Genomic DNA, 27,391 nt, shown 5'->3' with positions numbered 1-27,391 from the left:
GTATTATATTATACAAAAAAATATATATCAACCTGTCTTGCTTGTTCCTTCCCTTGTCTAAAGATTTAAATTTTTACAAAATTTTACTGAAGATTTTCACAAGTAAATCTATAAAAAAGTAATATTTTAACAAATTTTGAAGTCAAATTATAGAATTCTTCAAAATCTAAATGCAATCTTTCTTTGTAAAATGCATAACGCTGATCAGATTGATTTCAGAGTTAATAATTGATGAAACAGACTATAAATGCAACCGATATGCATTAGTTGATAACTCAATATACTATATTTTTTACAAAACATCCAGTGTTTCGGTAGTGACTGTCCTGTTTCGGTAGTGACCGTTATTCTGTTAAGATTGCATCATATTCCCTCAAATGTATGCCTTATGGTGGGAATATTACAAAGACAAATAAAAGAGTACAGCAAAGTAGAGCAGAGTAGAACGGAGCAGAGTATAGAGTATAGAGTAGAGCAGAGCATAGTACAGTAGAGTAGAGTAGAGTAGAGTAGAGTAGAGCAGAGTAGAGTGAAGAGTATAGTGGAGAAGAGTATAGTGGAGCAGAGTAGAGTAGAGTAGAGTAGAGCAAAGTAGAGCAGAGTATAGTAGAGTAGAGCAGAGTAGAGCAAAGCAGAGCAGAGCAGAGTAGAGCAGAGAAGAGCAAATAGAGTAAAGTAGAGTATAGTAGAGCAGAGTAGAGCAGAGTATAGTAGAGTACAGCAGAGTAGAACAGAGCAGAGCAGAGTAGAGAAGAGTAGAGTATATATAGTAGAGCAGAGTAGAGCAGAATTGAGTAGAGCAAAGTAGAGTAGAGTATAGTAGAGTAGAGCAGAGTAGCGCAGAATAGAAATGAGCAGAGCAGAGTACAGTAGAGTAGAGCAAAACAGAGCAGAGTAGAGCAGAATAGAGTAAAGCAGAGTAGAGCAGAGCAGAGAAGAGTAGAGTATAGAGTAAAGTAGAGTAGAGCAGAGCAGGAAGAGCAAGACTTTGGACCACAAAATTATGGGGTTTAACTACTGACCATTCCATTTTGTCACTAACGAAATGATCATGTCACTACTGAAACTTTACCATAGGTATCGGTAGTGACTATTTCGGTAGTTACATTCCTAGCTATTTTTCAGGATAACTAAAGAATGCTAGCAGTCACATGGCTAACAAGTACATGTTTGAAGAGTTGTTCACACAGAAAAACATAATATTTTGCATAAACCCCCAAATTTTTATATAAAGAAGAGAAGAGAACATGTGTTCGGTAGTGACAACTTCAAAAGTTGCATACTAATTTTCAGACTTTGGAAGACATTTATTAAGAAATGATGGGAGTCAGTGACTTACCATGCAGCCATCTGGGACGGGGGTGCAGTACTACCCCTCTTCTCAGAAATTCAGGGGTGTGGCTAAAATCCAGACTCAACCAGTGCATTAAAACTCTTGTGTTTCGGCAGTGACATGAAAACAAGGGACACGATTTTTGTAGCATAGTTTCTTTATTTAAAAATTAATGCCACAATAAATCTAAATCTTTCAACTTAATCACAAATATGTTATAAATTACATTTTTGAAAAAATATGAAAAATGTTTTAAGTGTTATTTACATGAATTGAATTTTAGATGTCAGGGTTGGGGACAGCTACTTCCCAATAGAAAGTACCCTATAAATGGTGATTTTGTATATATTTAGCTTATCACTTTTTCATTTAATGTCCTGGGTTTAAATATGTCATAACATAATCTTTGTAAATATCTATGTCTGAATACTAAATTTTATTATTTTTGTTGTTTTTTTGTTAAGGGACAGCACTTTGCACACAATCGGTAGAATGCCCCATATACAAAACTAAGCAAGACAAAGTAGAAATGAAGGTTCCACAGTATATACACTATACATACCAACAAGGTTGTTAGGTCCGGAACTGTGTTGTAACTGTGTTGTAATTGTAACATGCAAAAATATATATAATTTTTTTATCATTATATGTATATGCCTCCGTGCCTGCAACAGCTGTGGCCAGACTTAACGATGAAGTGATTAGGTTTTGGTTGTCTCAGGTAAAAGGTCAACATCACAATAACCTTCTGTGTCTCAAGAATGACGTGAGGGAATTTCTTCAAATTTGGCACAAATGTTGGGGTTTTTATTATTATTATTTATTTTTTTAATTTTATATACTTTATTAATCCCCGCAGGGAAATTCAATTTTTTTTTTCACGTGGAGAGATGTCAGAGTGGGCTGCCCATGACAGGCGCTCCGAGTGGTTGGGGGGTTTCAGTGCCTTGCTCAGGGGCACCTCAGCAGTGCCCAGGAGGTGAACTGGCACCTCTCCAGCTACCAGTCCACACTCCATATTTTGGTCCGGACGGGGACTTGAGCGGGCGACTTGAACCCTCCCTGGAGACTAGCCTAACAGCCTTTATTGGAAAAACTTCCTAATATGAGTCAGAGAGGGCCGTGATACACCAAAGTGTGTCAAGGGGAAAGTAAGGAAACAAGCAAGGGAGAGGGGGCAGGTGCTTAAGTCCTGAGTTATATAGTGACAGTGCATGCGGAGAAGAAGGAGGAAAAACAAACAAATAAACAAACAAACAAAAAAAAAAAAACGGGAGAAACAGGCAGTGTAGCTGATGTACTGTGGCCTTGAGGTGGTTGTGCTCCATGCAGATTATCAAAAATAAACATATACATGTCTACTATACTGTACTGAAAAACAAAAACAAAAGAGAAGTCTATACTGAACACCAAAAATGTGAGAGTCTTGGTGGAGGAGGAAAGCCCGATTGCAGAGAAGAGTTGCCAGTGCGGTGTGGTAGGTTTGAGAAGCAAGTGGGCCCCTTTGGAGTGATCCCATCGGTTCTTTGCGATGCGTCACGGAGCTGAAGTATCGAACATGCATGCGTGTATTTGAACCCTCCCAATGTGTTTATGAAAACCATCACCAGGGTCCAGGGCCAGCCCTGCGGGGGAAGGGGGGCGGTATGGCACCCCAAGACCGCAGGAGCGCCCAGACCCCAAGACCAGGGAGCCGCAGAGGCCGCAGGACACCACGCAGGTCCAAGGACCCAGGGCGGCAATGGCCGGCACCCCCAGAGAGCCAGAGACACACCCCAGACAGGCCGGGCAGGAGGGCCCGCCCACCCACCGCCCGATGGTGACCATTTTTCTGTAAAGTATGTTAATTTGTTTCTGTGGCCAGCAAATATTTTCTCCAGCGAAATATGTTCTACAAGGAGATTCAGCCAGTGGTTGATGTTGAGGGCCTGTTTATCTTTCCAATTGACTAGGATTGTTCTCTTGGCGATGGCGAGAGCTACAAGAAGAGAGTTGCAGTGGCTGTTTGGGAGGTCAATTGTCATCAGGTCACCGATTAAGCACAGGTTGGGAGATAATGGGATCCTGCAGTCCAAAATGGAGGAGAGTTTTTGAGTGACTGTTGACCAGAAGTGCTGGACGGGTAAACATAACCAGAGTGCATGAAAGTAGGTGTCTGCAGTGTTCTGAGTACACTGAGTGCATGTGTCAGATTGACTAAAGCCCATTCTATTCATCTTTTGTTGGGTGATGTGTGTTCTGTGGAGTACTTTAAATTGGATAAGTTGTATATTAGTGTGTCTTGTCATCTTAAATGTATTTTTGCATATCTGAGTCCAGAAGTCAGGGTCTGGTGATACACCCAGCTCTTTTTCCCATTTTAAAATTGGTAAATGTATAGAACTGGTCTTTGACAGTAATTTATAAATCTTAGAAAGGTTCTTCTTATTACTCGGAGAAAGCTTTGTAATATGTTTGGCAAATTCTGGTGGCTGCAAAGTGTCCTGAGGCACTGGAATTCTTCTCTTGATTGTTTTTATCAATTGTAAATATTGTAGAAAATTGCCATTTCTTATTTCAAAAGTTTGAAATAAGTTTGTGTATGTCATAAGTATATTGTCTTGGAAAAGGTGATGGAGATGAGTTACTCCCTTCATCTCCCATGTGCTAAAATGGAGAGGTCTTTTGTTAATTTCAAAATCCGGGTTGTGGAGAGAGCAAGCAAGGTTCTATCGGAGAGTTTGTGATTTCTAGTGTTTTCCACCAGGCTGATAAGGTGGAAGCAATCATTGGATTCTTAAAACAGTTATGACGTCTGAGTGCAGTGGTGATAAACGGGAGGTCAGAGAGTTATATATTGTTGCAGTCCGCCTGTTCTAGTTCGAGCCAGGAGTTGTAGTCTTCGTTAGGATATAACCATTTCAATAGGTATTGTAGCTGGTTAGCTAAATAGTAATGTTTAAAGTTAGGAGCGTCCAATCCCCCTTCCAATTTGTTTTTCTGAAGGGTGCTTAGGCTAATTTTTGCTGTTTTGGTCTTTGAGTAGAATTTTATAATTGCAGAATCTAATGACAGGAACCATTTCGATGTGGGTGTGAATGGAATCATGGAAAAAAAATAGTTAATTTGGGGTAGAATTTTCATTTTAACTGTGGCTATTCCTCCCAGGAGGGAGATGGGAAGATTATTCCAGCGCTTCAGGTCACCACAGATCTTATCTAGAAGCGGGCTAAAGTTCAGGTGGACCAGGTCTGATAGTTTGGGTGAAATATTTATGCCAAGATATCTTACATTGCCCACAGGGAGAGAAAATTTTTGGTCTGCAGGATTCCAAGAGTTCTCCGTTATTGGCATTATTGCCGATTTGGACCAGTTGATGGAGTAGTCCGAAAGTTTAGAAAAATTTGTTATGAGATTAAATACTTCATGTAAAGACGATTTCGGTTCTTGTAGATAAAGTAAAATGTCGACGGCATATAGATTAATTTTATGCTCTGAATTGGCGGAATGGATACCTATGATCTTGCTGTTCTGACGGACTGCCATAGCCAATGGTTCGATGAATATTGCAAACAGTAGAGGTGAGAGTGGGCACCCTTGTCTGGTTCCTCTCTGCAAAATGAAGCTTTTAGATGTGATCCCGTTGGTGGTGACTGTGGCCTTAGGGGAATTGTATAAGGCTGATACCCACTGGATAAATGACTCTCCAAAGCCAAATTCACTTTGTATTAACGCGTTGTACTTTACTTATCAGATTAAGAACTCTTCTGACATTATTACTTGAGTGTCTGCCATTAATGAAGCCCGTTTGATCATTATGAATTATTGATGCGATTATTTTCTCCAGTCTAGAAGCAAGTGCCTTTGAGATAATTTTGATATCACTGTTGATTAGTGATAGAGGACGGTAGCTAGAAGGAAGTGTGGGGTCTTTGTCTTGCTTTAGTAATAATTTGATTGCTGCTGTATTCATGTGAGGTCTTATACCTCCGTTCTTTTTGATCTCTGTCACTGTCCTGATGAAAAGTGGTGCTAATATTGTCCAGAAATGTTTTATAAATTCGGCAGGAAAGCCGTCTGGACCTGGAGCCTTACCTGCTGGCATTTTGTCTAATGCGCTCTGCAGGTCATTAATAGTCAGGGGGGCGTCTAACATATTTCTGTGTTCCGTGGATAACTGAGGTAAATTTAGGTTGTTGAGAAAAGCCTGAATATCTTCTGGGTTTGGATTGTTTACTGTTGAATATAAGTTATGGTAGAAAGAATAGAAAATCTGATTGATCTCCTGAGGAGATTGTGTGTAATTTCCGAACTGCCCCTGGATTGTTGGTATCAGAGATTTTTCTTTATTGCGTTGGAGCTGATTAGCCAAAAATTTTCCTGATTTGTTACTATGTTCAAAATTATTATATCTTAGTTGCTGTATGATAAATTCAGTTTTCTTTGATAGAATATTGTCCAGTTGCGATTTTGTACACTGTAATTGGGTCCATACTTGATCACTTGGATTGTTTGCATATTCCTGTGTTAGTTGTTTAATTTTTTCCTCAATGTTTTTTTCTGCTTGCAATTCCTTTTTCTTCTTGTAGGAGGAGTATGATATAATTTTTCCTCTGATTACTGCCTTCCCAGTTTCCCATATTAAAGATGGAGATAAAGTTGGAGAGTCATTGTCTTCAAGAAAGTTTGCCCACTCCCGTCTCACCATTTTGTCAAAGTCTGGGTCTTTAAGTAAAGAGATATTAAAGCGCCATGTTGGGGGCCGTTTATGGATGGTTTCTATTTGCAGATTGAGTGATATTGGTGCATGGTCGCTGATAATGATCGGGTGTATTTTTGTGGTAATTTTTTGTGAGATGGAGTTATTTAAGAGAAAAAAGTCAATTCTTGAAAATGAGCGATGCACAGGAGAGAAGAAAGTATATTCCCTCTTCGATGGGTATTTGAGTCTCCAGCCATCGCCAAGCCCAAAATCATCCATATATTCCTGTATTACCTTAGCCGATTGTGATTGTGTACTGAGTTACTAGATCGGTCTAATGAAGCATTTAGGACTGTGTTATAGTCTCCTCCAATTATAGTTGTCGAGCTGTCTGATAGGTTAAATAGTAAAGAGAAGATTGTGTGAAAGAAGGCTGGATCATCATTATTAGGGGCATACAGATTAACGATTGTATATAATTTGTTAAAGATTGTTGCCTGAATAATGATGTAGCGGCCTTCTGGGTCTGTTACCGTGCTGTTTAAAGTAAATGGTAGTCTCTTGTGGACCATGATAGAGACACCTCTTTGTCTGTTGTTATAGCAGGACGAAAAAATTTGATTAAAATTTGGATCTTTAAGAGATTTTTCTTCTGACTTTAGCAAGTGGGTTTCTTGTAGGAGAAAAATATCTGTTTTCAATTTTGTGACAAAGTCCATCACTTTAATGTTTTTTCGCCTGTGAGCGGATGCCATGTACATTCCAGGAAACCAAGTTTAGGTGTGACATTGACAAAGTGGGGGTTTTATCATACTGTGTGTGGGTATGGAGAATGATCTGTGTGTGTTTCTATGTGAGTTTCTATCTGTGTGGATTTTGCATGAGTATATGTAATTGTTAAGTGTATGTATTACAGTCAACCGATGTGTCATGGTGAAGCATCGCAGAGTTATGGAGCAGAGCATTAGAATATATACAAGCATGTTCAACAACCAGAAGCGCCTGTGCCTTGAGGTATTCACAAACCTGAAAAACAAAGGGGTTACATGGAGTGTATTTGTGTGTGAGGTGAGGGAGGGGGAGTGAGTGAGAGGGATGGGGGGGGGGACATGAAGGAGGGAAAAAAATAGAGAAGGAAAGGGAGAATACTGGGTGGAGTATGTGAAGTGTACATTCACACCCTGTGAGATTTTTTTTTCCTTTTTTTCCTTTTCAATAAGTCAGTGTTGTGTTCATTATATATACATATATATCCATATAACCACATGTACATACATATACATCTGCATATATACATACATACATACATATATACCAGGGCCGCATGATTAATTGCATTGCAATCGCAGGAATGCTTTAATTATCTGTTGCAGGAGAAATGTGTCAGAGTACCAATTTGAATGAAATATACATACATATATTTATTTATTTATTTCAAGAATAGTGCAGCCCCAATATATATATACATGCATACACACATCTTTTGGTCTTTTTTTTTTTTTTTTATTCCTTTTATGATACAATTAAGCTATGGTTCTACTTTGTTTTGTGGTTTTAGGGGCACTTATCTCACTTAGAAGAGCCATGGGGTGGTCGTAGAGTGGCGGAACAGCTGCCCATCTATGTATAATTTGTCGACCACAAGAGAGGTCCTATTTCCCTTCTGCCTGTGCTCTTTTAAAATGGGATATAACACTTTCTGCCTCGCGTTGATTTCCCTGGGCAACTGATCGTTCATACCGAACGAAGTGCCTTTTAGCTCTCGTCCTTTACTCTTAACGAGCATTTTTTGATGATAATGTTCGAATTTGGCGATGATAGGACGAGGACGCTGGCCTCCTCGGGGTCCGAGCCTGTGGACGCGGTGAAAGGTGATGTTGTTGACATTCTCCGTCGGGATCTTGAGGGCCGTCACCATGAAATTTTTTACCTGTACTTCTGGGTTGTCTTGTGTGCTCTCCGGGATGCCAGAAATGATTAAATTGTCTCCCATACTTCTGGACTGCACGTCGAGGACAGTTTCCTTCAGGAGTTTATTTTCCTTTTTGAGGAGATCTACATCTGAAGTGACCGCCGCTAAGGTGGAGCGGAGTTCAGCGTTGTTTTGCTGCAGGTCGCTAATCTGCTGGTAAGTGAACTCCAAGCTTACCTTCAGGTCTTTTATCTCCTGGTGAAGCATACAGAGCACTTCTAGCTTCTTGTTGATGGATTCCAAGACGCTAAATTCAGAGGATAATAAGTCTTGTGTATCGGTGGCTGAGTCGGTCTTCTTCCTCTTATTGGGGTTGTCGGCAGGACCCTCCATGACGCACTCGTAGTAGTAGTGATCGATAAACTCTTCTAGGTCCTCCACTCTGGCTGATGGTGCAGGCTGGAGTTGTCACCCGTTAGGTAATTATATTTGTTTGGCTAGTTTGTTGATATCTGATCTAGCAGCTAGGCACCGCCATGTTGAATCTCAAAATCCCACAGCGGTCTCGCGGTCTCACGCTGCCATCCAGTCTCTCTCTATTTGATTGGATTTCGGTGGTCAAAGGTCAACCTTGCATCTGACTCATTCTTGTGAGCGCAAGATCTCAAGAACTTTTTCAGGATATTTCTTCAAATTTGACACAAACGTGCACTTGGATTTAAGAGTAAAATGATTAGAATTTGTGGTCAAAGGTCAAGGGCACCAAGGTGACCTCACCAAATATGTTTTGGGCCACAACTCAAGAATTCATATGCTATTAATGGCAAAACCTTACACAAATGGTCAAAGTGATATTTTCTATCCAAAAGGTCAAAGGTCGGCCTTATTTTTTGAGCCATTATCATATTTCAGGAACAGAAGGAGAGACATTTAGTCAGATACTGATTGGTGACTCTTGGGTGTCTACCTTGAAACTGTGCTGATTATATGGCTCTTTTGTGCTGTCAGGGTGAAAATGAGTGTAAAGCATCCATGTTTTCACAGACATGGATGTGAACTGTAAGAGAAACTTGATTGGTGCACAGAGGCCCACAACCACAGGGCAGTAATTCTAGGTAATTTAATTTTTGTATTGTTTGTGTTGACCCGAGGGCAGGTCAACACAGACAATGCAGGTTCTTCTCTGCAGCTTCATTTCCACTTTCATATCCAAAGAAACTATTGTGGGTGATACAGTGTGTGCTCACTGATAACAATTGGCTGACTGTCAGACTCATGTCTTCAGTCTCAACATTTTTAAAATTTAGCCAAGTGATATGGTTTTGGGCAAATTAAGTGGAGATCTTCTCAATGAACCACAGAACAAATTCAAAATGACCATTGGTAAATTTCAACGTTATATATATCAAATTGGCAGATATGGGTAAGACTGTGTGATGCCGTTGTAATTTCTGTAAAAAGCTAGTAGAGGACTATAAGTTAGGATTTTTACTGTCAAATGTGATCGGGAGAAGATGACCATGTATCCCTCAGCTACATCAAACTGTAATGAGATTAAGAGGTGTTAGATTTTATTTATGCGATCACAAGTTTCATCCTGTATGCACATGTCCAAGTGTGTGTATCCATCTGTCTGTAGATAATCTCTCAGACTAGTGGACCAATCAGCCTCATACGTTGTATGCTCAAGGACCAAGATAGTTGTGGTGATTCACAGTTACTGAAAAAACAGTTTTAGTGACTGTTTTATACATTCATTGACTGCTGACTCGTTACTCCTTTTTACATTTTGGCATTCGTTGTGGCTCAACAACTGACATCCACAGAAAAGTTTGGTCTTATTTTGAACTGGATTGTCTGCAGATTCATTCCATACCCTAAAGTTAGACACCATACAAGATAATAAAATCCCCATTTTTTGTTTTCTTCGGCACCATCTTGACTGTAAGGGAACTGGGAGGGACAAATTAGCTCTCTACTCTCCACCAAGCGGATTTCAGATTTTTTTTGGAAATTTGTGCTTTGTAGTGTAGAAAAGGCAGAGAATAGTTTGACAGTTAAGGTAATGTTAGAAGCAGAACATGTTTACTTAAACTGAACACCCTTGAATGGGGCAGAGTGACAACAGCAGTGTTCCAAAACAAACATTGTTTGACACTGGGGCAGAACAAGCTGTATAAAGATAGAATAAGTGCAAGCTCATGAAATGGCAGGAAATCACACCCACACACGGAAAGTTAGTAGGAGTATAAGAATGTTAGGTGAACTGTTCTACAGGGCTGTCTCGTTGCGGTATGTGAAGATGTAAATAAAGTACCCGCAAAGGCTGTAAGACCGACCTTGAGTCATACGAGTCATTTCTTTGACAGCTTCTACCCTACTTAAGCAAGCAGGCTGTGCAGTTAAATTTTTATTTGAATTGTGTTTATTGTTGTTATTTTGTAACTTTGCTGTGCTGTGGATGACAAAGTTAATATACCGTTAAACATCCAGTTATAAATACATGGATCAAAGATATGTGACTGTGGTTAAATTTAAGTGCAGCCCCATTGCTGTGGGTAAGCCATCCAGCTTCGAGGCCCTAATGCTTAAAATAAACTGTGCCTGTCCTATAGTCTGCCTTCTCATATATCGTCCACCAAAAATGAACCCTGCATTTTTAACAGAATTGTCAGATCTCCTATCATCCATTGTGGTTGAATATGATAAATGAATTGCCATTGGTGACTTCAATTTTCATATTGATGATACCACAAACCACACATCTAAAGCATTTCTAAACATCACTGAACCATTCAACCTGGTTCAGCATGTCAAAGGCCCAACTCACAATCGTGGCAACATCCTGGATTAAGTGTTCACCCTTGGGATTAATGTAGACAACCTCTCTATCACAGACCTATATCTGTCTGACCATATGTGCATCCGATTTGACACTGCAGTTGAGGCTGCAGCAATCTGGAAATCCATCGGTAAAAACAACAACAACAAAAAAAAAAACAACTTTTTTTTCTGCTTTTACCTCTGGAGGCACAGCCCGGAGTTTTTCGACTAATGGAAGTGCAGGGGCCTCGGCGATCGCTCACGCCCTTCACTTCCGGCGGTGCCCCAAGGAAAACGCTGTGTTGTTTACAAATACTTCGGGTAGAAAACCAGCAGAGTTTAGCTAATATATCACATTATCACATATCACTATATCACCGTGTAGACTAATCTGATGTTTGTTAAGTCTATAAACACAATGATTGAACAAATGTTACTATTTCTGTGTGCACGTTTTGTAATTAATAACATGGTTATCATAGATTAGCTGGGCTAACCGTTAGCTGTTAACGTAAGCCATTAGCGGTGTCTGTAATAACCATAGACTGTATAAAAATAAGGTAATAACTCAATAAATGGTCCGTGAATAAAATAATTTTTCCAGTGGATATCTTAGTTACAACATGATTGAGCTAGCAAAGCAGTTTTGTGTTGCTATGTGTGGCATTTATTCAGTTATGGGAAATCACGATGTCTAGAAAGCATCAGTGGCTGCAGCTGACAGGGACATTTAGCAAAGCTAACATCAGGACGTCATCTGTTAAAAGCCTCCCGTTGTCGGATATGACATGAAACTACTCCAGTTAGCTCAATCATGTTGTAACTCAGACATCCGCTGGAAAAAATATTTTTTTTCACGTTGACGAGACGGCGTTTTGGGTGGAGCAGTCGCTATGGATGCGGAGCTTCCTGTTTCTGTAGGTACACATTTCCTGGGGACACCTGCACGTCTTGGCCACGCCCCCTCCAATATGATTGAGTTTGAGCGATGCTGTGCTTTAGCCAAACTCCTGTGTGGAGGCGAGAGGAGGTTTTTGTTGGATGATCGAAGGTTGTGGGAGGGAGTGTGGTGGTGGAGCATGTCCATGAGGTAGGAGGGGGCCTGGCTGTGGAGGGCTTTGTGGGTGAGGAGGAGGATCTTGAAGTTGATTCTGTACGGGACAGAGAGCCAGTGTAGGTTTTGCAGGACAGGGGTTATATGATCACGGGAGTAGGTGTGGGTGAGGAGGCATGGAGCAGATTTCTGGATATACTGGAGTTTGTTGAGGACTTTGGATGATGAGCTGTAGAGGATGCTGTTGCAGTAGTCGAGTCTTGAGGTGATGAAAGCGTGCATGAGAGTTTCAGAGAAGAGAGAGTAATGGACGGACACAGGCAATATTTGAGAGGTTATTGTCGAAGATGATACCAAGGTTAGTGATTTTGAGGAGAACGGTTTCGGTACTGTGTTGAGGGCAGAATCCGGATTGAAATGGTTCATATAGTTCATGAGAGTGGAGGTGGGTCTTGATTTGGGAGGCGATAACACATTCCAGAATTTTTGACAGAAAGGGAAGGTTCGAGATGAGACAGAAATTTGAGATGATGTCAGGGTCCAGGCCGGGTTTTTTGAGGATGGGGGGTGACAGCGGCCAGTTTCAGAGATTGAGGGACAGAGCCAGAGGTGAGGGAGGAGTTAATGATGGTGGTGATGAGTGGGGAGATTGTTGGGAGGCAGACTTTGATGATGGAGGATGGGATGGGGTCCAGGATGGAGGTGGAGTTCTTCATCTTGGAGATGATGGGGAGAAGATCCAGGGGGGAGACAGGAGTGAAGTGTGACAGAGGTTGAGCGGTGGTGGAGGCAGTGAGCGGCGGAGAGACTGAGATTGGTTGCTGAGTTGAGTGTAGATGGTTCTGATTTATGATTGAAAAAATGCCAGGAAGGAGTTGCATTTGTGAGTTGTGATGGAGGAGAGGGTGTTGTCGCAGGATTTGAGTTTATTGACGGTGGAAAAGAGAGTCTTGGGGTTATTTGAGCCAGAGTGAATGACTTGTGAGTAGTAGTTGGACTGGGCGGCAGTGAGGGTGTCTTTGTAGTTTCAAAGGTAGTCTGTATAGGCATGGAGATGGACTGTGAGACTGTTTTTTTGTAAAGTCTTTCAAGCTGGCGCTTACGAGTTTTTATGTGACAGAGTTCAGGAGTGTACCAGGGAGATGAGTGAGTGAATGAGACAGTTTTGGTTTTTAAGGGAACCAGTTTGTCGAGGCAGAGGGACAGTGTGTTGTAGTGGGTGACCAGGTCAGAGGGGTTTGGGGTCAGCGGGGTGATGGATGCGGACAGAGTATTTGCCAGTGAGTCAGAGAAAGCTGAGGGGGAGATGGACTTGATGTTTCTGAAGGATATGTTGTGTGTGAGTTTTGGGGGAGGGAGTGGGGTCTTGAAGTCTGCAGTGATGGCCAGGTGATCCGAGTTGTGGAGGATGGTACTGGAGAGTTGGTGGAGAGTGAGACTGGCGGAGCAGACTAGGTCCAAGATGTGGCCCCGACAGTGGGTGGGGAAGTTGACATGCTGGGTGAAGTGAAGGCAGTGGAGCAGTTCCAGGAGGTCTATTGCACTTTTGCAGTTTGGATCATCAATGTGCATATTGAAGTCCCCCAGCAGGAGAATTGAGGGGGATACGGTGGATAGCTGGGTGAGGAATTCGGCGAGGTCTGAGAGGAAGGAGTTGTTAGGTTTGGGAGGGCGGTAGATGATGGCAATGACCAGGGAAGTGGGACCAGACAGTTTGAGGGCAACATGTTTGAAGGACTGAGCAGGAGGTATGGAGATTGTGGACATTTTAAAGCATTTCCTGTAGATGGCAGCAATGCCACCACCCCGTCCGTCTGGGCAGGGTGTAGGTGTAGTCAGTGGGTGTGGTCTGGTTTAAGGAGAGGTATTCCAGGGGTTTGTGCCAGGTTTCGGTGAGGCAGAAGAAGTCCAGTTCATTGTCAGTGATGAATTCATGTAGGATGGCACTTTTGTTGGTCAGCGAGCGGGTGTTGAGTAGAGCCAGTTTCAGGTGTTGTTGGGTTTGAGTAGCACAGGGGGTGGCAAGTTTTTGTTATTCACAGTCTTAGTGCAGTAAGGGAGGGGGTGGTCTGTGTTTTATGCTGGACTGTATGGGGAATGTCTCAGGTGGGAGGGTTAATGATAGATATGGTTGGACAGGGCGCTGGTGAGTGGGTCTGTGCTCTGTGCTGTTGTTGGCACAGGGTGAGGAAGAGTGTCAGTGGAGGGGGCGTGTGATGTAAATAGTCATGCATGCGGTGCATGATGTACAGCATGCTGAATACTGGCTGCCAGCGTGCGGCTTCCCAGGGTGGTAGGGTGAATGCCATCGTGTTTGAAGAAAGAGGGACGGTTCCAGAAAATATTAAATTGTCCGTGAAGTTGAAGCCTTGAGCGTAGCAGGCAAGCCTGAGCCAGGTATTCAGCAGGAGCAGTCTGGAGAAGCGCGCGTCCCTGCGACCAAGTGTGTGAATGGGACCGGAGATAAAAATGGACTTTCCACAAGTGTGTAGGAAGTCCAGGAGGGAGGTGAAAGCACTTTTGGTCAGCTCAGAGGCACCCGAGCCAGGTCGTTGATCCCGACGTGCACCACGATGCGGGTAATGGAGGATGGGTGACTGCAGAAGCCCAGGGAGTTTTCCCAGGATTACTGGGACTGTGGCTCCGGGGAAACAACAGGTGGTGGCATTGAAGAAACAGATATTCCTTGTGATGGAGTCTCTGATGATCAGGGTAGTTGGAGGGAAGTTCGGGCGAGGAAGAGTTTTTGCCGGGTTGGATGGGGGCGAGCCAGCGTGCGGGCCGTGCGCTGGCCGCGGGATCAGTGACTGGGCACGGCCGGACGGGTGTTGCGGTGGATCAGCCGTTTCGGCCCTAGGAGAAGGAGAGTGGGTGCTGGCGGGGAGGAGGGCTCCACGTCCCATGGGTGCCAGGCTGCCGGGGCAGCGAGCCGCGGGGACACCGGCAGCTGCCAGTGTGGAGCCAGCCCCAATGATCCCAGAGGCAGGGCAGCTGGAGCAGGGAGACGGCACACAAGCAGCCACCGAGGCACTGGAGACCGCGGGGCCGTCGGAGCAGCAAGCAGCAGGGACGCCATCAGCCGCAGGTGTAGGACCAGCTACCCCAGACGTGGAGCCACCTGAGCCCGACCACTGCAGGTGGAGAGGGGCCAGTGGTCTTTCCAGAGCGAAGAGTTGCACAACCACCAGCAGCCATGTGCAGAGAGCTAGTGGCGGGGCCTGCCGGCACAGGGCGAAGATCTGGGTTGTCTGCTAGGGCCTTGAAGCGGTTGGAGAGGCTCAGGCGAGGAGGAGAGGCAGTCGCATCGTGGAGTCTCTTTCTGACGCGGATCACAACTTCAGCCCAGGATGTCTGGAGGCTGGGTGTGGAGGAGGAGGAAGGCCGCAGACAGGTGGAAGTATCCCATGGGACGGTGTCCTGGAGGGCCGCTTTGAGGGAGACAATGTGCAAGGACTGTTCGTGAGCCAGGTCCAGGCAGGAGGTCAACATGGCCTGTTTATCTTGCAGTTCCTGAGAGAGTCGGCGGATGTCTTCCTTAAGGTCTGTAATCTGTTTGTTTGCTTTTGTGAGCATTATGTTGTCACAGGCCATGGATGTAGCACGTTGGCTAGCATGAGCTATGCTAACGGCTAGGTGTGAGGGTAGGAGGTGCTGGTAGTCAAGGCGGTGGGTAGATGCAGAACTAGGACAACAGTCAGTAGAGCCAGGAGGGTTGTGATGAGGTGGTAAGGGTGTATTCATCAAGACCACATGACGTCACAGTGTTTTCACGCTGCCATATTTGTGTCCGCTCACAGCATTCAGGTCACAGGTCACAGCGTTGTCACGTTACCAAAACAAGTAGAGTAGGAGGAAAATCAGTGAGAGACCGAAAATGTATGTTACTTGAAGGATGCCAGGAATATGTTGTGCTGTTGGCTGTGATACCAGTCGACAAAGAAACCCCGGACTGCAGTTTTATTCCATCCCAAAGGATGTAGACCGGCGGAATAAATGGTTGGCTGCAATAAGAAATGACCACTGGCAGCCAACAGCTAACGCTAACTCCAGGTTGTGCAGTTAACACTTCGTGTCCGGTAAGTCCTCAACTCTATCTAATTTTTATTTTAGTCTTTGAAAATCCCTTACAAAACACGCGAAACATGATTTACTTCAGATGCCATATGATTAACGCCGACAGCCCGACACTACGTTACCTAACGTGATGTTAGCTACCTCAGTGGAGATTCACATTGTCTTATGCTATGAAGTGACAAAAATCGGTGCCTGGAATTGGGCCTGACGGCTCCCGACCCTGTCCTCCTTGTTTCTTCTAAAATATCTTCTGTGGTCAATTCAGTATCTTAGGTTCGGCTGGCAGGTACTTAGAAAAACACTGGAGATAGGCAGAATCTGGTGCAATCGAGTTTATTGTGTTCACAGGCAACAACACAGACAAACTCACGAGTCAGCCTCCGGAGGACGACTGAAAACCTGCTTTCGGCGCTCTGGCTTATATGCTGGTGGAGGTCGAAGAGATCTCCACCCATTTCTGTAGTCCTTCCCATTTCGATCCGTTTTTACTGGTAGCAGACTTTGCCTTTGTTCCGGCTCAAACTGGAATCTGCCACCAGTATTTCCGGAATCGCTCTCACTCTATTTTTTAAAAACATGTGATCTCTGGGGACTTACATGCTACAGTCCCTCGGGCTCCCGTGTAATATGAACCATTACATGCACATTAAGTAATACAATCATTTGAGTGTGTGTGTGACCTTTCCAGTGTAATATAAACTCTTAAGTGCATTAGGCAGTACAATCAAGTGAGTGTGCTATCTTCTTTACATAACATGTGGCAGCTTGTATGAGTGTCACTGTAAGTTCACAACATCATGTGGGTGTAGGTCAGTGCATTATATCATTACACAGAGCGCGATAGGTTATGTATGTCAGTAAGAGCTTACAATTGAGATGTCGCTAAGAGTTCACACCATTATATTGCATATTACACATAAATGCAGTATTAGTTTTTGTAAAAGTCTACACACTAACATGATTATATAGCTATTTGTATCTTATCCCACTTATATGGTCTAACACCTGATGAGGGTTTTGACTTTTACACTACAGCTAACGTTAGCTAACATTATCTGATTACGGTACACTCAAAAGCTTGTGGTTTTAGCTGATGTCAGTCACTAATTAACTATTATTCATACCTACTCTTGTCGTGGTGTGGGTCCTTAAATATAATACACACTCACCGGCCACTTCATTAGGTAACACTTGTGCAGTCTAATGCAATCCAATCCAATGGTTATGTCATAAACGCTATTTTTACGAAGCTTATACATTTTGTTGACATTGTCAAAAAGGTGATAATTATACATTATGTTTATTATAGAGGTCATAGTGGATGGTGCTGGTGTACTGGAGTGCATTATATTGTGCAGTGTTCTCATAATTTTGCCCAATCCATTAACATATATTGAGGGGGACAAAATATTAGGAACACTTTAATATATTACAATCCAGTACGCCAGCACCACCCAGTACAACCTTAATAATAAACATAAAGTTTAATTATCACTTTTCTGACAATGTCAACAAAAACTGAAAATGTAAAAAGCTTCATAAAATACAATGTATGACAGAGCTGTTGGATTAGATTGCACGGGTGGACCTAATGAAGTGGCCGGTGGACGGACGGACGGACGGGTGGACGGACGGATGGACGGACACACACACACAGCATGTTGCAGAGGTTAGTGGACAAAATACTGTTGAGGGTACTAAATATGGGTCGCAACCAATAATGGAAATTTTTAACAAATATCGTTGTCTCTCCGTCTCGTTTAAGTGTGAGGTGTGTACTGCCATAGCGAAACTGAGGGGTATGGTCAAATCGGACACATGAATAGGTACCACTAGAAGCAGAACAGCTTCTTGGATCAGCAACGTATCAGGCGTGGAGAGCAAGCTGCTGTGCTGTGTAGTGTAAAAGTTTGTGCCAACAGATCAAACAGTAAGATTAAGATGTATAAATTGATTAAGGAACTCATATAATCATGTTTTTATGTATAAGGCATTATGAAGTTCTTTGATCTACATTTAAATATGATAAAACATTACTGTATGTGTCAAAGTACTCATAGCACCATAGCACCAGACTATGTAATCATGTTGTATGCACCTACTGAAAGAACACACTGTATCTTGCTGAACGATGAAACACATACTCAAATGCTGTAATACATATACACATTCACAGATTGCACTCTAAAGGTTCACCTTGCATAAGACTGAGAGCACTGAGGACTGTATAGAAAGTCCCCAAAATACACATGTTTTTTAAAAATAGAGTGAAAGCGAAACCAGACCTAAGGGAAGAAAACTTGGGAAACTCCAGGCTGCATTACACCATTAAAAATGGGCCCAATCAGAATTGGACACAAAGAAAGGTTTTCCACCAATAGAATTGGTTTTAAGAGGGAAAGATTAGCAAAAAGAGGTGGAGACTCATTTGAATCTCCACCAGCATATAAGCCAGGGTTCTGAGAGCAGGTTTTCAGTCACACTCCGGAGTCTGACTCGCTAAGTTGTATGTGTTAAAGCCTGTTGACACATTAAACTTGATTGCATCGGACTTTGCCTGTTTCCAGTGTTTCTTTAAGTATTTACCAGCTGAGCCTAAGGTACCAAATCGACATCTGAGGACACCTGATAAGAGACAAGAGGTTCAAGGTCGGGAGCCTACAGGCCCACTTCCAGGCACCGATTTTTGACACTTCAGCTGCTGTGCTGCTGTGCTATAACATGCCCTTCAAAAACTAACGACCTTACAAATACTTTTAATGATCTGTGTACTTCTACCCTGGACAAGGTTGCACCTCTAAAATCCCAGCTAAAATCAACAGTGAACAGAAGCCCCTGGATAAATGAAGACATGTGATCACTTAAAAGAACATGCAGGAGAGCAGAAAGACAGTGGAAATCAAGCAAATTACAAGTACATTATCAATCATTAAGAATCATTTACAACAATATAACAATAAGGTGAAAGAGGCTTGAACCCAGTACTTTTCACAACTAATTTCTGTTAATCAGCACAATCCTTGCACTTTATTTAGGTCTATAAACAATCTGGTTAGTCCCCTGCAAACAACTGCTACCGCCTCATCTTCTGCAGAATGTAAGAAGTTCCTCACTTTTTTCATAGATAAAATTAAAACCAATAGAGCACAGATACCCCTCTCTGCGTCATCCATGGATATGCAAGGTCCTCATATGGAACTACTCAACTCCTTCAAACACATATCACTACAGGACCTCCTTGACACCGTGTCACACATGAGCATGTCATCTTGCCCCCTGGATCCTCTTCCCACCAAACTCCTGAAGGAAGTAATGGATGCCATAGCACCTTATTTGCTTAAAATTATAAACAGCTCCCTCTCCGCTGGATGTGTACCTGATTCTTTCAAGGTGGCATGCATTCACCCCCTCTTGAAAAGCCCCTCATTGGACCCTACAGACATAAAAAACTTTAGACCAATATCCAAGCTGCCATTCATCTAAAAAATATTAGAAAAAGTAATTCTAACACAACTCTTAGAAGGTCTAAGAGACAATAATATTTTTGAAAAATTCCAGAGTGGCTTCAGAAGATTACACAGCACGGAAACTGTTCTTCTTCGTGTAACAAATGATCTGTTACAAGCTGCAGACTCTGGTCAATGCTCTGTCCTCGTGCTGCTGGACTTAAGTGCAGCCTTTGACACGGTAGAGCACAGCATCCTCATAGAGAGACTAAGGTCGTGGGCTGGAATCACTGGCGCTGCATTGGATTGGTTCACCTCATACCTGGAAAATAGGACATTTTTTGTGTCTATTCAGGACTTCAATTCAAATACAGCAGACATCACCTGTGGACTACCCCAAGGATCCATTCTGGGACCAAAAGTATTTTCTTTATATATGTTACCCTTTGGACATATCATTAGGCAATAAAACATCTCTTTCCACTGTTACACAGATGATACACAGTTATACCTCTCATTAAAGCCACATGAACTAAACAATTTCACCACACTGACCTCCTGCTTAGCAAGTGTCAAGGACTGGATGGCAGCTAACTCTCTTCAACTGGCCATAGCTTTGTTTTCCCCCAGAACTCGGACAAATCATGCCGTCACTCACCTCATGGCTGTCTCCACAAATCTCAGATGATCTCCAAGCTGGAAGGCAGAATCTCCGTGTTATATCAGATCAGAGAAGACAAGGATCTTATGGACTCCCTGTATGCTGCTGCCACTACTATTTAATGCTCTGGACTCTCTTGTAAATCTGAATGATGCTGCCTCCATTGTCCCAACTCCTGTACTCTGTAATGATTTTCTCAACTTTTTTGTTGACAAAATCTCTGCTCTTCATTCTATATCACATCCTGCTGCCCCTGACCCCTCTGATCCTCCCATGTGCCCAGCAGTTTTTGACCAGTTTGAGCCCATATCACTTAACGCATTATCAGATGTGGTTCATGAGATGTGGTATAGTATAGTAGTAGTATTAGTAGTAGTAGTAGTATTCCCTCTCGCCTTTTTAGTTCTGTTGGATCTTTTATCCTTGCTTTAATTAATACTTGTTTTAGCTCTGAGTGTTTTCCAGCTCCTTTTAAACATGCAATAGTGCAGCCACTAATCAAAAAACCCAGTCTGGACCCCTCGGTTCTCTCTAACTTCAGGCCCATCTCCAAACTGCCCTTTTTGTCCAAAGTGTTGGAGAAAGTGATCTACGTCCAGCTGCAATCATTTTTAATCCAAAATGATATTTATGAGAAATTTCAGTCTGGTTTTAGGTCTTGTCATAGTACTGAAACTGCTCTTTTAAGAGTTTTTAACAATCTTGTTTTAACTGTTGATTCAGGCTGTGCTGCTATTTTAGTGACTTTAGATCTAACCGCTGCCTTTGATGAGGTCGATCACAAGATCCTTTTATCGCGGTTAGACCACTGTGCAGGTATTAAAGGTGCTGCCCTCATGCTGCTACAGTCATACCTGACTGACAGGACTTTCTCTGTGCACTTAGGTGAATTGTCCTCCAATGTGGCCCCTCCTTAGTTGTGGGGTCCCTCAAGGCTCCATTCTCGGCCCGTTATTATTTTCTTTGTATATGTTACCCCTAGGTTCCATTCTGCGTAAACATAGTGTGTCTTTTCATTGCTTTGCGGATGATGTTCAAGTCTACCTGCCTCTAAAACTAGACTGTAAGGACTCCCTGCAGCCTCTGCTCGCCTGTCTTCATGATATTAAACATTGGATGGACATTAGTGTTTTAAATCTTAATGACAGTAAGACAGAGGTATGTTGTGTTTGGAAACCAAAAATGTATTAATGACCCTGTTGCTGCCCTGGGCCCTTTGGCTTCCAAAAAATACTCTTTTATAAAAAGCCTCAGTGTCACTTTTGACAGTGCTTTTATATTTGACAAGCAAATAGGCTCAGTAGTCAAAGGTGCTTTCTTTCAGCTTAGGCTCCTCTCCAAAGTAAAGCCCTATCTCTCACCAAAAGACCTGGAAAGGGTTATACATGCTTTTATTACGTCTAGGCTTGACTATTGCAATTCCTTGTACGTCGGCTTAGATCAGAGTACTCTCCGGCGCCTGCAGCTGGTGCAAAACGCTGCTGCTCGCCTTTTAACCGGCACAAAAAAACAGTCACACATCACTCCAATTCTGGCTTCTCTGCAATGGCTTCCTGTTCATTTTAGGATTGATTTTAAGACTTAATTGTTTGTTTTTAAGATATTGAATGGTCCCATACCTAGCCGAACTCATCCATCGCCACTCTACAGCTAGAACACTGAGGTCATCAAGTGATACATTGATTTTAGATGTCCCTATGTCTAGGCTCAAAACTAAAGGTGACAGAGCTTTTGCAGTAGCTGCCCCTAAGTTGTGGAATAGCTTACCACTGGATATGAGATCTGCTGACTCGCTTGCAACCTTCAAGTCGTTCCTTAAGACCCATCTTTTCTCACTGGCTTTTGGTGCATCTTAAGCTGTACATTTCTGGGTCTTCGACTGATTGATTGATTCTTTGTTTATTATGCTGATTCGGCATTCTATATTTTCATAATTTATATTTTTCGCGAATTATTATAGCAGATTGTGTACACTGTATTTTGTATTTTGATTTTCTTTTGTTGTATTACAGTACCTAGTGCTTTCTAGATTGTACAGCACTTTGGTCCGCCTCGGCTGTTTTAAATGTGCTATATAAATAAAGTTGACCTTGACCCTGACCTTCAATTCAACAGTAGCAAATCTGAGGTCTTGATCTTGGGCCCAGAATGTCATAAACAACAGATAGAGTCTTCTCTTGGTTCATTCAGTAACAATGTTAAATCGGTTGCAAAGAACCTTAGTGTAATTTTCGACAGTAACTTACCCTTTGGACACCACATCAGAAAGACAACTCAAGTTTGCTTCTATCAGTTAAGAAATATTTCAAAGATCAGACACATGCTCAGTTACGACAACACAGGAAAAGTTATTCACGCTTTTATATCATCATGCCTGGACTATTGTAACTCGCTCTTTACCTGCTTAAATTCTCACTCAGTTTCACAACTACAGCTTATACAGAATTCAGCAGCTAGATTATTAACCAAATCAAGAAGGTCGTGTCATATGACACCAATCTTAGCATCTTTGCACTGGCTGCCTGTTAATTTTAGAATTCAGTTCAAAATTCTATTAATCACCCATAAGGCAATTCATGGTCTGGCCCCAGAATATATAAAAGAACTTGTAACACAGTACTCACCAGCCAGGAGCAAAATTTATTAATGGTTCCTGATGATGGCCCCTCGCTTATGGAACAATTTTCCACTCTGTATAAGATCAACAGATTCCATCACAACTTTCAAAAGCCTTCTCAAAACTCACTTCTACACTATGGCCTACAGTTAATCACAAATGATGTTTTGTGTTTTTTATTGTTTTATTGTCTTTTGTGTTTGCTTGTTTTTGTGTTGCTTGCTTGTTTGTTTTATTTTAGAAAGCACTTTGTGCATGGCTTGAAAAGTGCTTTATAAATAAAATTATTATTATTATTATTATTATTATTATTATTATTATTATTAAAAATACTTCCATCCTCATAATAAATACCTTGTAACTATATTTCACAAACAATGCATGCTAGCTGAAAAAATCAATCTGCTTAATGCACTGCAGCTCTGTCAAACATAGCTTTTTCTTTTCACTTTTGTTTTTATTCACTTCTGAAACATCATGCTGCATTTTCTGCTGGAATTAAAATAATTTTCCAGGGTGGCTGTGATCAGTTCAGGCAGTCACATGGTGGAGATCTGCTCTCTAATGACTAATAGGGTTAAAATTTAAACCATAGTTCCATAGGTTACACTTCTCTCCCACAACACTACAAAAAATATTCAAAGATGCTTCACCCCTCTGTGTGAAATATTCGAAAGATCAGGGAACTGATCTGCAATGCCATAGGTTGCAAAGTTTATTTGCCTTTTTTTTGTCATTTATTTGACTTTTTTGCTCAGGCTTTTTAGAAGGAGTTTTCCCCTGCCCCATAAAGTGCACTGTGTAGGGTGATTGAGCCACGTAGAGTGAAGGATAGGTATGAAGCTCAGGTCATCTCTCTGTCCACACTGCTAGCAGTGCTTCAGTTTTGGAGATCTGAGAAGTGTCATGAACCTGGGTTTTGTTTATATTCCGTTATTTTTGTTTTGGGGTCTTCTGTATGTGTTCTTCCTTGTTTGAGGACATTCATTCATGTTTAGGGTTGGGATCCGGATCTGGTTCTTTTTTGGAACCGGGTCAAAAGTTCCGGTTCTGGAACCGGTTCCATCACATTTGGAGTAACGGTTACTGCAAACGGTTCCTACAATTGCAATCAAAATTATTCAACCCCCATTGCATATTAGGCTTATTGGCAAAATGTACAATTTTTCAGCTGTTTGCAATAAACAAAGTAGACAAGAACAGTTGAAATAGTTTAATAAAACTAATATCCCCATGGTTTTTATCCAAATTTTATCCAAAAAATGCTACTTTTAATCACTACTGCAGTCTCAAAATTATTCAACCCCCTGTCTCAAGCACACCTGACGCAACTAATCACAATTATTCAACCCCCTGTTTCAAGCACACCTGGTGCAACTAATCAAGGGCTTCATTAGTTCAGGTGTGTTTGAGACAGAACACATAAATACCTGGACTGGCTAGGGGTTTGTTGAGAGTGACGTTTGATTGCATGTTAGAAATATGGCTAAGTCAAAAGAATTGTCCAAAAAGTTCAGAGAAGAAATCATTGCCTTGCACAAACAAGGAAAAGGATACAAAACGATAGCAAAAGCTCTGAATGTTCCTAGAGATACAGTTGGAAGCATAGTTCGCAAGTTCAAAGGTAAAGGAACAGTGGCTACACTACCTGGACGTGGCAGAAAGAGGAAACTATCAGCGGCTGCCACCAGATTCCTGAGGAGGCAAGTGGTCAAAAACCCTTGAGTAACTGCAAAACACCTGCAGCAAGACTTGGTGGCAGCAGGCACTGAGGTTTCAGTTTGTACAATAAGGTGCATACTAAACACCGAAGGGCTCCATGCCCGGACTCCAAGACGTACACCACTACTGACCCAAAAGCATAAGAAAAGTCGGCTCCATTATGCTCAAAACCATATAAATAAGCCACAGAAGTTTTGGAATTCTGTTCTGTGGAGTGATGAAACAAAACTGGAACTTTTCGGGGTTATGGAACAGCGGTATGTCTGGAGGAAGAAGAAGAATGAAGCATATGCTGAAAAGTCCTCCAAAGTCCTCAAAGTCCACCAAGGCTTGGTTTCAGAAAAAGAAATGGAAGATTCTAGAGCGGCCGTCACAGTCGCCTGACTTGAACCCCATAGAAAATCTCTGGTGGAATTTGAAGAAGGCGGTTGCAAAACGCACACCCAAGAATATTACTGAACTGGAGGCCATTACCCATGAGGAATGGGCTAAGATTCCTCAGTCTGTCTGAAGCTGGTGTCTGGCTATGCATCACGTTTGCATCAGGTCATAACAGCAAAAGGGTGCTCTACTAAGTACTGAAGATGCTTGTCATGAAGGGGTTATATATAATTTAATAATAATAATAATTTTGAGACTGCAGTAGTCATTAAAAGTAGCATTTTGTGTTGAATTTGGATCAAAACCCTTGTAATATTAGTTTCATTGAACTACTTAAACAGTTCTTGTGTAATTTGTTTATTGCAAACAGCTGAGAAATTGTATACTTTGCCAATAAGCCTAATATGCAGTGGGGGTTGAATAAATTTGATTGCAACTGTAGATTGTAAAAAAAAAAAAAAAAAACGTCACGTGCATTTCCATTAGAGTGCGGCACGGGCCGCATATTTCTGTCCGAACCCGACCGAGCCCGACATTATTTAATGAGTTTGTGTCACACAGTTGTTATGGTTACAGGCTATTTAACAGGCCGGGCATGCGCTGTGGGTGCTCAGCGGAGAGGGAGACCTTCGTGTTTGAGACGGGAGCGGGCGGCGGGAGGTCCGATGCTTCCAGCGAGGGGAGAGGGAGAAATATAAGAAAATAAGATAAAATAGGAAAAACCTGTCTCCCTCTTTTATTTAATTTTCAGCGTTTAATCAAGGCGGAGGTGGGCGGCGGGAGGTCCAATGCTTCCAGCGAGGGGATCGGTAGAAACAAACAGCCAATGTGTGTGTGTGTTCTGTTCAGGTGTTGTCACGTAAATAACAGTGCCCAAGCATGAATGCATATAAGTATTTTTTATTACATTGCTGTGGTTAATTTGAGGTAATAGTGTTACTGTAGAAATCAGAGAATCACTTTTTGTTGTTATATATTCTCAGGGAGATGATACAAGCTCTAAATCTGAAATACACACCACGCAGAAATGTGTATTTTCATCTTATTGTACTGTGCACTAGTTTTTGTATTTGTATGATTGCATTTGTGTTTATACTTGTTTAAGTATAGCAAGTATAATGAATATAATGTAGGAATTGGTAAGAGGAATCGGTAAGGAATCGGAATGTTAAGAAGGAATCGGTAAGGAATCGGAATGTTAAGAAGGAATCGGTAAGGAATCGGAATCGTTAAAATCCTAACGAGTCCCAACCTTATTCATGTTAAGTCTGTTTACTGTTTTAGTTTGTAGATTCTCTCTGCTTGTGTCATGTCTGGTTTTACTTCCCGTCTTTGTGTGTTTTCCCTCCATTTTTTTTATCATACCTGTTGTCCATCACTCTTGCTTGTCCTTTCCTGTTCCCAGAGTCCTCCCTTCACACATGTTCTGTATTAGTCTTGTTAGCTCCACTCTAGTGTTCCCTACCACACCCTTGTTGTTAGCCAATCCCAGTTTCTCTCCTTTTGTCTGTATCCACCTACTCCAGCTGTGTCTTGTTCTTGTAATTAGTTTTTGTGTATATATACCTGTGTGTTTCCCTTTGTTCCTTGTCAGTTAATCTCCCATGTTGATGGTGTCATTTCCTGCCTTGTCTCTCATGTTCCGTTGTGGAATTCTTCCCTGAGTTTTGCTTCCCTAGTTTGTGTCAGTTTAGTTTTGGTTCTCCTTTCCTGAACTAATTTATGAGAAGAAGCTCACAATATTTGGTATGTAGCTGAAGGAATTAGGTAGTGTTTTAAATTTAGAGAAAATTAGATTCACCCTGTCAAACAAAGAGGGATTCTTTAAGAAAATCTGTAATTTATAAATAGAAATATGAACATGGATTCAACATATTATCCACAAAGATAAATGAGCCTATTTCAAAATAAAACACTGCAAACCCAACTGACTGACTGGTTAGCAGTACTATGAGTACCAAGTGTTTATATTGTAAATAATTTCCTGTCATCAAATCGTGAATATAGATGCTATTTTGAAATTTGATTTCCTGATTTGTGTGTGTGTGTGTGTGTTTGTGTGTCTGTGTGTGTCTGTGTCTGTTATAGAACTATCACAAGAAGCCACCTGGTTACAATCCAGACTCGTGTTTTCTCCAAGAACCCCCACCTGCGCTATATGTGAGTACATACATTAAGGAAAGCATAAATACACACACACACACACACACACACACACACACACACACTGCTGTGAGGCAAGGTAATAATATAAAAACATACCTTTGTGGGTGGAGAACAAAGAAATAACAGACTTTAATTGGCCACTAATGCTAGAAATAAATGGACCCTTGAAAGCATTTGCAATATGCAAAAATAAGAGCAACTGAGGAGGGATCCCTCTTCCAGGATGGACAGACGTGCAACAGATGTTGCACAGAACAGACCAACATGATAAATTAACAGTTATCCGACGGTAATGACAGTAGCTTACAACAGCAATAATGAAAGTAATAATATAATTAATATTACAGGCTATTTTGGTACAATATATTGAAAGTATATATTAACATCTGATAGTATACATATGTAACAATAATCATATGTGTATAATAACAGTAGAAGTATGACTAATGATAGCAGCAGCAGGAGGCATCTGGCAGGACCACGGCAGCAGCACAACCACACACGTCACATTATCCAGGTAC

General features: G+C 41.9%; 1 protein-coding gene across 2 annotated transcripts in view; it reads left to right on the top strand.

Moving 5' to 3' along the window:
- LOC117251295 (NT-3 growth factor receptor-like) overlaps positions 1-27,391 on the top strand; it is a 666,479-nt gene that overhangs the window by 132,543 nt on the left and 506,545 nt on the right. For both annotated transcript variants that reach the window (XM_033617466.2, XM_078168297.1), the window contains exon 3: positions 26,793-26,864. In XM_033617466.2, the coding sequence (XP_033473357.2) occupies positions 26,793-26,864 (72 nt within the window). The remainder of the gene's footprint in view (positions 1-26,792; positions 26,865-27,391) is intronic.

The sequence above is a fragment of the Epinephelus lanceolatus genome, chromosome 5 (assembly GCF_041903045.1).
Source record: "Epinephelus lanceolatus isolate andai-2023 chromosome 5, ASM4190304v1, whole genome shotgun sequence".
Classification (NCBI taxonomy): domain Eukaryota; kingdom Metazoa; phylum Chordata; class Actinopteri; order Perciformes; family Serranidae; genus Epinephelus; species Epinephelus lanceolatus.
This window is presented reverse-complemented; position numbering and strand designations above follow the sequence as displayed.